This window comes from Stegostoma tigrinum, chromosome 42 (genome assembly GCF_030684315.1).
Source record: "Stegostoma tigrinum isolate sSteTig4 chromosome 42, sSteTig4.hap1, whole genome shotgun sequence".
NCBI lineage: Eukaryota > Metazoa > Chordata > Chondrichthyes > Orectolobiformes > Stegostomatidae > Stegostoma > Stegostoma tigrinum.
Window position 1 is genome coordinate 12,560,274 of NC_081395.1, and position 12,447 is coordinate 12,572,720.

General features: G+C 42.3%; 1 protein-coding gene across 1 annotated transcript in view; it reads left to right on the forward strand.

The window, feature by feature from the left end:
* naaladl1 (N-acetylated alpha-linked acidic dipeptidase like 1) overlaps positions 1-12,447 on the forward strand; it is a 49,698-nt gene that overhangs the window by 5,410 nt on the left and 31,841 nt on the right. Inside the window, exons 2-3 of the mRNA XM_059641498.1 lie at positions 9,024-9,196; positions 12,183-12,304. Coding sequence (XP_059497481.1) covers positions 9,024-9,196; positions 12,183-12,304 — 295 coding nt within the window. The remainder of the gene's footprint in view (positions 1-9,023; positions 9,197-12,182; positions 12,305-12,447) is intronic.

The following is a 12,447-nucleotide window of genomic DNA, read 5'->3' on the forward strand; positions in this document are numbered from 1 at the left end:
TTGGGGTCATTTAAGAGACTGCTGGACATGCATATGGTCACAGAAATTTGAGGGTGCATACATGAGGATCAATGGTCGGCACAACATTGTGGGCTGAAGGGCCTGTTCTGTGCTGTACTGTTCTATGTTCTATGTTCAGCAGATCTTGTAGATAGGAACCATTGAACTGCTGCCCCAGTCTTCCCCTTTACCCATATTGCCCGTGTTTTCTTTTCTGATTGTGTCCGACCATGTGTGTGTTTGTGTGTGAAAGGAATTTATAAGAAGTTTAGAGTTTTAACTAGTATTCAATTAGTATTTATCTAGTCGTTTTAACTATGCTGACAATTCATAGTTGTTTATCTATAGCGAGAGTCTTATTTACTTGTAATACAAAGGAATTCTTATCAAGTACAGAAAGCTGGTCCATAGTTCCTTCAGCCTGGATCTAAAAGACTGGTAAATTGGGAAAATTTGCATACTTCTTAAAATCTTTAACCTTTGTGGTGACTTAGGAGTAGTGGGGATTGATTTTCAGTGCACTAATCCAATCAGGCAAAACATGCCAATTACTTCAAACCTGTACCCTCTCATTCTTCATATTGTGAGGGCTTAAAGAGGTCAAAAGTATATGAAGCGAGAGCTGGAATGGGATAATGAATTGGATGATCAGCCAATTCTTTCAAATTTGGGACATAATCATTTGTTTTAACCCCTTGCTCCATTGTTCTGTCAATACATCTGACCGTTTGATGGATTAATTCAACTACTTTTCAGTGAAGAAGACTTGAGGGGCTGAAAGGCTTGCTCCTGTACCTATGATATTCAGTTCACCCAGGCACTACCCATTATCCAAAACAGTACAGAAGCCAAAACTAAACTTGTTTGTTGTCACAGATGTCCAGGGCAGCCTCCACAAGTTTGATTTAAACTGTCTTCTGGCCACAGTCATTGCTTAACCCTGGTTGCCCTTGAGAAGGTGGGGAGTGGTGGGTCTTCCTGTGAACTGCTGTGTTCAATGTTGTGAAGATGCTCCCAGAGAGCTGTTAGAGATGAAATTCCAGGAGTTTGACCCGGCTATGTTGAAGTAATGGTTGATATCGGTCCAAATTGGCATGGTACGTATCTCGGGGAGAAAAGTAGGATATTGTGGCATTCTTATGCTGTTGGTGCTCTTGTCCTTTGATAGAAGCTACAGAAAGCCTCAATTGATTATTCTGGGGAAGCATATAGATGCTAGACTCTGTAGCCATGGTGCATCAATGATGGGGTAGGGACTGATAAATTGGATATGGAATCCAATGGCAGTGCCACTGATCATGGGAACTGCTTTGCCTCAGACAGGGTTTCTCCAAATCTCCCCCAGCAAGGTGAGTGACGAGTATTCCATCTGACTTGACCTAGAACCTGTGGGGCGTGCATTGACTTTTGGGGGTGTTGGAAGACTAGGTTTATTTTTATTTTCCTCAAAAATCATTTGAAAGCTTCACTGGTATTTATGCACTTGAATGGGAGGTACACTCTTCCTGTGGGAAAAATGGATCTGCTTGAGCCGTCACAATATATTTTACATACGCACCACATTATCTGAATGTACAAATCACCTATGACTTATGTATTTCCACTTACCTGTTCATGGTCAAATTCCATCTATGACATTTAAATAGTAAATTAACACCAGACCATATGCACAGAAAGGAAAGGTATACAGATAACCAACTGCTATGTCTTTAACTTGTTTTAGAGGAACATGAAATCTTTGCTGACTGGTACACTTTATCTGTTTATTGCACCAATATAATGGCTTAATGACTCAGGATGACGCATCCAGTTTTTTCTTGGCAAAAGAGTTTTATTTTCTGGGCCTAGCATTGTTCACATGGCGGTGATATTATTTCTCTGTCCTGCGTAATTCTTTCTAACTCTGGGACATGATCATTTGTTCTAATCCCTTCCTCCTTTGTTCTGTCAATATGTCTGACCTCTTGATGGATTAATTCAACTACTTTTCTGAAGCTGCGTTGTTACTCCAAATTCTGTTCTGCTTAAGATTATTTAAGCTTTTATTTTTCCCCTTTCAGGGGAGATAGGGATGACTCCATATCCACCATTATTTAGCGACACTGCCCATGATGTATTCATGTTGATCAAGAGCAATCTAATGCCCTCCAAGCTGGCAGACAGTGTGTTCATCCTCTCGCTGAAATAGCATGGAGTATTCACAGGGCTTGTAAGTGTCATCGAAGTCTTCACGATACAGACAGGAAAAGACAGGGTAGATAAAGATAAGCATGGATCTCCTTGAACTGTCACAATATATTTTATATGCGCACCACATTATTTGAATGTACAAATCACCTATGACTTATGTATTTCCATTTATCTGTTCATGGTCAACTTCCATCTATGACATTTGGCTGGTGTTTCTACAGGGGGTGGAGGGGAGAATTTTGTGAAATTTGGGCCAGACTGTTCAGGAGAGATGTTAGGAAACACTTCCACACAAATAGGATGTTAGGTGTTTGGAACTCTTTTTCACAAAGGGCAGTTGTAGAGTCATGCAGCACAGAAAGAAATCCTTTGGTCCCAACAATCCATGCTGACCATAATTCCAAACTAAGCTAGTCCCATCTGCCTGTGCTTAGCCCATATCACTCCAGATATTTTGTATTTGTGTACTTACCTAAATGTCTTTTAAACATTGTAACTAGTTGATGCTAGATCAGTTGCTAGTTTTAAACCTGAGAGAGATAAAATTTTGTTCAGCGAAGGTATTAATGAATATGGTCCAAAGGCAAGTATATGAAGTTAGACCACAGATCAGTCATGCTGTCATTGAATGGCAGAACAGGCTCAAGCGACTGAAAGGCCTGTTCCGAATGTTTCTATGTTCCTAGAGGAGGGAGAGAGTATTAGTTGTTTGAGTACTTTGAATGCATATAAATAGTTACTACTAGGACACTGGGTTAGCAGTTAGGAGGTTGACATATTGTAATGCTACATTCTATAAATAAACTAATTCACACTTCAAGGAAGAGTATGTACATCTACTTTCATACTTCACCATCCAGCTTAGGGGATCTCTTTATCATAAGACACTGATAACATGTTACTATAGGCTGGTATCATGGTGTTCAAAGTCTGAAGCAGGTTGCTGAGCATTACAGTTTCACGGTTGTGTTGCCTGAGCGTCATCTGCATAAAAATCTCAGGAGGCTGCTAATCGATAACTACAGGTTATATATTAGCCTGATATGACCAATCAGATGAAGCCTTCTGTCAGCACAAGACAGCCAAATCTGCATACGAGCAGAAAGCAGGCTACCTTGCGGATTCGAGCTTGTTGTTACTTTGCTGAGATCCACGGTTGAGGATGAAGACCTGGTACATCGCTTTGATCACCGGAATCACTGGAGCCGTTGCCCTTGCCATAGGACTCCTGATCGGCCACTATGCCATCCCAAAAAACACAGAACAGGGGAATGGCTCCATCGCAGACATTGACCAGTCCCTCATCCAGCACTTCGTGAATGAGGTTGACAGCAAGCGGATCGAGGAAAATTTGAAGTATGGGTGTGGAGGAGGAGAGAATAGGGTGGCTGAAACCAGAGATGTGTCCAATTCTGGCCACCAGATCTGAGGAAGGATGTCAGGGTTATGGCGAGGGCACAGTAGGAATTTACCTGGGATGAGGGATTTCAGAGGATATGGAGAGGTGGAGAAGCTGGTACTGCTTTCCTTGGAGCAGAGAAGGCTAAGGGGAAGATTTAACAGAGATGCATGAATTCATAAAGAGCTTTGATAGTGAGGAGAAGTCATTGGCAGTGACCAGAGAGGGTGGATAACCAGAGGGAACAAGATCTGAGATAATCAGCAAAAAAAAGCCAATGTGGCTTGGCTATTCACAGAATTCTTACAGTGCACAAGGAGTCCATTTGATCCATTATGCCTGTGCCAGCTCATTAATTGAATACAGATGTCTAGTGCCAATCTCCTGCTTTTATCCCGCACCCTTGTGCACTATCTTTTTGCGATTGTTGTCCAAGGCCTTCTTGAATTCCTCAATTGGATCATCTCCACCACACTTCCGGGCTATTTTAATTTACTGTTTTGGTTTACTGATTGACTGTTGGTTCAAACAGTGAGTGTGATGTGGAACGATGCCTGAAGGGCTGCTGAAGCAGATTCATTTGGAACTTTCCAAAGGGAACCGTACAAATAAGACACGGGAGCAGAAGCTGGTCTGCAATCCCATTGGGTTTGTTCAGCTGTTCAATGTTATCGTGGCTGATCCGATAATCCTCAACTCCACTTTCCTGCCTTTTCCCATAATCCTAGATTCCCTTACTGTCTAAAAATCTGTCTCTCGGCCTTGAATATGTCTAATGACCTAGCCTCAACAGCCCTTGTGGTAAAGTTCCCTACCCTCTGAAAGAAATTCCTCTTTACCTCTGGCCTAAATGGGTGACCATTACCCTGAGATTATACTCTCTGGCCCTAGATTCTCCCATAAGGGGAAGCAACCTTTCCACATCTATTCTGTCATGTCCTCTAAAATCTTGTATGTTACAATAAAGTTGTCTCTCGTTCTTCTATATTCCAATGAGCATAGACCAAACCTGCTCAACTTCTCCTCCATACGACAGTCTCTCCATAAATGGTATCAATTATTGCAGGCCTCTGGATAACTAACCTGGTGTTATTATCAATATTCTAACATCTCTGCATTCTTTAATGAGAAATATGAAATGATGCAATTTGACAGAAAGGATTGTGAAGTAGGCAGCATGAACTCAATGGCATAGTTCTGAAGAGTGCTCAGGAACAAGGAAACCTGACAGGGGAGTGCATAGGTGACAGATTGAATGGGTAGTTAGCAAAGTGTCACACCTCACTTGGGAATCAAGCTCCTGTTGCTCCTAGAGTCATGACAAAAGTTAAAAATGTTAAGAAGTAAGTAAAAGTTCCCCAATTTACCTGTCTTTTAAACCCAGGTTGATATGAAGCAAGGACCAGGTTTCAGTACTTAACAAGAACGACTATTTATTTATTCAAGGTAAATAGACCCCAGCTAAAAGCGAACAGTTAGAAACCTCCAGCATATAACTCTACCAATTAAAACTCCTTATAAACTCTCTTTTACACACGGATAGACGAGGAAATAAAAAAACTGGTGTTATGGACAGAAGGAAAACTGTTCAGTGGTCCTTGTTCACAGGATCTGCTGAGATAGTTCTTGTACCGGTCAGAATGCTGCTTCTCCGTTTTCCTTTTTTCACCAGGTACTTTGTAAGAAGCACATGGTGGCTGGTTCACTTATGAAAAGTCTCTGCTTTACTAATTAAAACTCACAGCTTACAACAACTTCTGAAGGAAGGATTAATTGGCTTTCTTCAGGCTTAAAGTGGCTTACTACAGAAAAACAGAGAGAGAGAGAGAGAGAGAGAAGTCCAGAGCTGGTGATGGTCCAAAGGCTTTTCTGTCTCTGATTACAAGCCCAATATTGTTCAGCTACCTGAGAATCAAGCACACAGTTGTTGGCACACAGGAGAGCTTTATCATTGGTAACTGGTGATTAGGCCCATGAACTGATCCACACCTTGATGCCAACTAAAACTCCATTTGTGCATGATCCCTCAGCTCCAGTTAATCTGCAAACATTGCTGTAACCCACAGCTGTACAAACAGTATTCACAACAATTATCAGGTTACTGGCTTTCAAACCATGCAGCAATCCTTGTGAATCCCTGGTTTTAAACTAGTTCCTCTTTCATTTTAATGCACAATTAAAAATACACAAAAATAAAGATGAGATAGTAGGAACTGCCGACACTGGAGTCTGAGATAACAAGGTGTGGAGCTGGAGGAACACAGCAGGCCAAGCAACATTAGAGGAGCAGGAAAACTGATGTTTTGGGTCTGGACCCTTCTTCAGAAATGGGGGAGAGGAAGGGGGCTCTGAAATAAACAGAGAGAGGGCACGGTGATAGAAGATGGGTAGTGGAGCGGATAGGTGGGAGAGAAGACGGATAGGTCAAGGAGGCGGGGATGAGAGAGGGTACTGGTCTTGTGATGAGGTCAGGGGTGGGGAGATTTTGAAACCAGTAAAGTCCACATTGACAGAATTGGGTTGTAGGCATCCAGGGTGGAATATGAGGTGCTGTTCCTCCAGCCTTCCGGTGGCCTTGTTGTGACTTAGTGCCAGGGGCTTAGATGGGGCAGAATTTGTTGGGTGCATCCAGGAAAGATTCTAGAAACAATATGGGATGGCACGGTGGCTCAGTGGCACTGCCTCATGGCACCAGGGACCCGGGTTTGATTCTACCTTGGGTGACTGTCTGTGTGGAGTTTGCACATTCTCCCTGTGTCTGCGTGGGTTCCTCCGGGTGCTCCAGTTTCCTCCCACAGTCCAAAGATGTGCAGGCTGCAGTACATTGGCCATGCTAAATTGCCCATAATGTCCAGAGATGTATAGGTTAGTTAGCTTAGCCAGAGGGAATGCAGGGTTATATAGATAGGGTATGAGGTGGTTCTGGGTTGGATGCTCTTTGGAAGATCAGTGTGGGCCCAAAGGGCTGAATAGCCTGCTTCCACACTGTAGGGATTCTATGTATGGATAGTTCACCTATAGAAGGACCCATATTAAATCTCGTATTTGGGAATGAGCCAGACCAGGTGATTGAAGTTTCAGTGGGACAGCATTTAGGAGCAGCGATCATAATTCTGTAAGTTTTAAAGTAGTCATGGAAGAGGATAAAGAACTAAATTGAGGGAAGGCTAATTATAACAGTATTAGGCAAGAACTGGAAAAATTGGATTGGGCCAGCTTTTTGCAAGTAAATCCACATCTGATATGTGGGAGTCATTTAAAAGCCAGTTGACCAAAGCTCAGGACCAGCATGTTCCTGTGAGGTAATGTAAGGTTTAGGAAACATAAACAAACAAGGGCCTTGAAGACTATAAAGGAAATAGAAAAGAACTTAGAAGAGAAATTAGGAGGGCCTGAGGGGCCATGATATGTCCCTGGAAAGTACATATATTAGGAAAAAGTGGGTACCTAGGGAAAGGGTTGGTCTACTCAAGGACAAAGGATGGAATTTATGTGTGGAGTCAGAGGGAGATGGTGAGGTCCTATATGAGTACATCACATCGGCATTTACCAAGGAGAAAGACATGGATGATGGTAAATCTTGAGAGAGGTTTGTTTATTCTTCTAGGGTATATCGGTATTAAGGAGGATATGGTTTTGGGTATGTTAAAAAAATTAAGCTCGATAAGTCCTCAGTGGATGAGGGGATCTGCACCAGGATACTGAAGGAGGCAAGGGAGGAGATTGCTTGGGCCTTGACAGAAATCTTTTACCCATTTTAGCCACAGACAAGGTCACAGGAGACTGGCCAATTTTTTTTTCCTTTGTTCAAGAAGGGCAACAGGGATAATCCAGGAAATTATAGGCCTTTTTAGGGATAGTCAGCATGGCTTAATGCTGGGGAGGCCTTGTCTCACAAACTTAATGGAGTTTTGGAATGGAATTGATGATGATGATTGATTAGGGTAAGACAGTGGATGCTTTCTACATAGACTTTTCTAAAGAATTCGACATGGTGGGCTGGTCCAGAAAATCAAATCACATTGAATCCATGGTGAGTTGGCAAGTGGATACAAACCTGGCTTGACCATAGAAGATAGAGGATATGCCCCAACTGACGAAGGCAAGGATCCTGTGCAAAATTTTCCCCATCTTATCCACTTGCGTTGCCACTTTCAGGGTGCTATGGCCTCAGACCCCAAGATCCCTCTCTATGTCAATGGTCCTAAGGGTCTGGCCATTTACAGTGTACTTTCCTCTTGCATTTGACCTCGCAAACTGCATCACCTCACACTTGTCTGGATTAAATTCCATTTGCCTTTTCTCCATCCAGTTTTCCAGCTGATCTATATCCTGCCGCATCCATCAAAATCCTTCCTCACTATCCACCACATTATTAATTTTCATGTCATCTGCAAATTTACTAACCAGACCGTCAACATTTTCATCTAAATCATTTATCTATATATTAAAAACACCATTGGTCACAGATTTCGTGTAAGTTTAGGACCGTTGACCTGAGAGGGATCTTGGGGTCTAAGGCCATATCTCCCTGAAAGTGGCAACACAAGTGGATAAGATGGGGAAAATGTAGAGGATCCTTGCCTTCATCATTGTGTTTAGAAGTTGCAAGTCATGTTGCAACTGTATAAGATTTTGGTCAGGCCACATTTGGGGTACTGTATGTAGTTCTGATTGCCATACAATAAGAAAGATGTGGAGGCTTTGGAGAGGGTGCAGTAGAGGAAGACCAGGATGTTGCCTAGATTGAAGTGTATTCGTTATAAGGAGAGGAATGACTAACTTGGATTGTTGGAGGCTCAGTCGGCAACCTGATAGCAATATATAAAATTGTGAGAGGCATGGACGGGGTGAATAGTTGGAATCTTTTTCCTAGGGTGCAAATGTCAAATACTAGGGGGGCATAGGTTTAAGGTGACGGAGGTAAAGGAGATGTGTGAGGTAAGTGTTTTACAGGGTAGTCGGTGCCTGGAATGCGCTGCCAGGGGAGGTGGTAGATGCACATATGATAGCAAGATTTAGGAGGCATTTAGACAGTGAGTAGGCAGAGAAAAACAGGATACGGATCATTTGCAGGTGGTTGGGATTAATTTGGGATAGCATCATGATTGGTACAGACATGGTGGGCCAAAGGCCTGTTCCTGTGCTGTACTGTTCTATGCACTGTTTATTAAAGTGATTAGCCTCTAATTGTCCATGCAATGTGTCTTTTTATGTGATTTAGGTTTGTCACTTTAGGACAAGTCATGTTGCATACAGATTCTTATTGAGAAAGAAGTTGGATTATGTGAAATGGGGAATCATTTGGCAATTTGAAAACTGCTGCAAATGCACTGACTCACAATGCCACAAGATATCTGCTCAATTATTGTACGTATGTATTGGGGTTGATGCTCCAGGCATTCATGTGCTGTATTGAATTTTCCTGACGTAGGGAATTATCCAAAAAGCCACATATGGCTACAACTGAAGGGGATATTGATCTGGTCAACTTGATGTTAGACAGATGGCAGAACAAAGAGACGGGTTTGGATGAAGCACACAAGGTGACGTACAATGTGTGGTTGTCTTTTCCGCAGAAGAACAAACCTAACAGTGTAACTGTAGGTAAGAACATCCTCTTCAGCAACCATATCAAACATCCCAGCACAGATTAGACTCAGTAAAGCTTTCCCTGCACTGTCTAGTCAGGCAAATCTGCAGGAATTGGTTTAGTGTAAAACTCTCTCTGTACTGTCCCCATCAAACACTCCCAGAATAGGGACAGCGCGGTGTTAGCTACAGAGTAGAGCCCTCTCTAAATTGTCCCCATCAAACACTCCCCAGGACAGAGACCGCAGGGTGTTAGTTACAGAGTAAAGATCTCTCTACACTCTCCCCATTAAACACTCCCAGTACATGGGCAGCATGGGATTGGATACCTCTTCAGTGGTAGCATCATGGCCATCATTACTACAACCTTATATTTCCAGATTCATTAATCAAATTAAAATTTCATAATTGCTGTGACAGGTTTTGACAAGTATTTACTGGGGCCCTGCGATTACTGGTTCAGCGATATTAGCTCTGCACTACTGTCTCCCCTCAAGCCACGGAAGGAGATGTTTGGACAAATGACCAAAATAAAACCTGACTGAAGAAGTACTTAATGGGAGTGAGGCAGAGAGTCAAAGAGATTTTGAGAGGGAATCCCAGAGACTAGCACCCTTTGCGCTGGAAGCATGACAACCAAAGGTGGAATGATGGACATCACGAGATGGGGGTGAAAGGCTGAGATTGGAGTATTCAATGAGAAGAAAAATGAGGGCATTGTGCCCTGTGTTTTGTTCAGTGTTTAACCCTCAGTGTAAATTCAGTACAGTTGATTTCATTAACAGATTATCCAGAAAGTATCACTTTTTGTTTGTTTACTCATGGGATGTGGACGTCGCTGGCTGGGCCAGCTTTTATTGCCTGTCTCTTGTCACCCCTTGAGAAGGTGGTGATGACCTGCATTTTTGAACCACTGCAGTCCATGTGGTGTAGATAGAACTACAATGCCCCTTGGGGAGGGAGTTCCAGCAAATTGTTATTTGTAGGAACCTACTGTGTGAAAATCATGAAATAATTGTAGTAATTATTTTTAGCCCAGTACATCTATGTCTGTTCTCTGTAGGAACAGCCTAGCTAGTTGCAATCCCCTGTCTTTTCTCTGCAGCCGTTTCAAAGTCCATATACAATGCATCAACCTCATCACATTCATACTTGCTATTGATATGCTTTATATGTCTTTTCAGACATGTCATGACACATGTCTGAGGCAGGTGGAACTTGACCCGGATCTTCTGGCCTTGAGTTAGGGACACTGCCACTGTGCCACAACAGCCCCAAAGCCATCCTTGGTACCCCATGCAATATTGAAGGATGATTTTCTTTTAACAAATCTGTACTATTGTTCGCTTATTGATTTGCACCAGTCCAAGTGATTATTAATTGTGTCATCAGATTATCAACTCAAAACTTTTCCACCACTGAAGTTAAACTGACAGGCATGTAGTTTCTAGGTTTATTCTTACAACTTCCTTGAACAGGATTCTCCACTCGTCTGGCATCAGCCCAGCATTTGAGGAGGATTGGAAGATTATAGTCAGTTCCTCAGCAACTTCCACCCTTATTACCCTCAGTATTCTTAGAGACAACTTGTCTGGTTCCAGTTACTTAAACACTGGACCTCTCCAATTCCTTCCCTATCAATATTACCCCATTCATTGTCTCGACTGCTTCCTCTTTCACTAAGATTTGGGCAAGTCTTCTTCCTTGTCAAAGACAGATGCAAAATTCTCATTTCATATCTCAGCCAAACTCTCTACCTCCATATGTAGACCTCAGTCAGCACTTTTCTGCCTTGATGTTATTTACACATATATGGAAGATTTGTGAATTTCCTTTTACCTTGGTTGCCAGTTTTTAACTTATACTGCCTCTGTCTCTCTGTCTCCCCCACACTTCCTATATTCAGCCTGCTTTATACTTATATTATCAACTTGCCAAGTGTCATATCATGCACCTTTTTTGCTTCATCTAGCTCGCCATCTCTCTTGCCATCAAGAGACTTCTGTTTCTGTGTGTCCCAGCTTTCTCCATCATGGAAGTATACCCCAACAATACCCAAGCCACCTCCTCTTTAAAGGCAGCCCTGTTCCGTTACATGTTTACCTGCTGATCTTTGAGTCCAGTTTACCCAGGGCAGATCCATTCTCTTAATCCTGAGATTTAATTCCTTAAATTTAGATCTGAACATTATCAGACATTTATGTAGCCATAAGCTCTATTTAAGGCAGTAAGTTTACAAAAGCAGGTTTTCAAACCAGAACTTGCACTGCTACATAAATGCAGCAATGCAAACTCAAACAACCTGGAAGCTGGCATTTAATTCTCATTGATTTGCCAAATCCTGTTCTCACTCCAATGCAAGTTAATGGTTCGCAATTTCTTTCGTACCCTTTTCCAAGGTGAGCTTAGATTACTGTTTTTGACAGGGCCTTATTCTCTAATAAATATTTTCTTTGATTATGAAATAAAATGTTGAATCATTGTCTTAGCCATAGGTTAAAAGCCCATTCTTAAGCTTTTGCAGAAACACTTAAGTTTAGGACTACCTTGCTTCATCTTCTTGTTTCCATTGAGCAGATCTTCAGCCTCAAAATTTTCTTTACAGAAACTCTATTGTTTGCACAGTTTAGAGGGAGCTTTGGTAGTGGCCATAGGTTTGGAAAGTGCTGTTGCAGGACCTTTAGTGAAACGATTACCTGATCCAGATTCAGCAATTGCTCCTTAGATTGACATACTGGTCTAGGAAATTCTCCCTCCTTCTGCCCTTTACATTATTACTATCCTGACCTAATGAGGACAATTATAGTACCTCCTTATAATTCCACACTTCTGCAATTCTCTATAATTTCCTCATAAATTTGCTCCTCCATATCTTTACCTGTATTTGGTGGCCCACTGGCTACCAGTAATTACTGTTTGGAAAGTACTCAGCTGATTGTGACATGCTCTGAAATACTCGAAAGGAATCCCTGGATTCATGCCAGTCTTTCTGTTTCTACAGTCTCACCAAATGGAACAGAACTCTTCAAGTCACGGATGAAGGAGTTGAATTACACTAAGGACCAGCTGGACCCAGATATCGTCCAGCCCTTTGCAGCCTTCGCACCCACAGGAACGCCCAAGGTTTGCCTATTGGAAATGGGTAGAACACTGTGGGACAGAGGACCATGTTGCTTTGAACGATTCTCATCCCGCACTCTGCAAGACAGATGCAAGATTTCCAAGACAAAATGATTCGGGATCTTGGCATTTTTCCATGAGTGCAA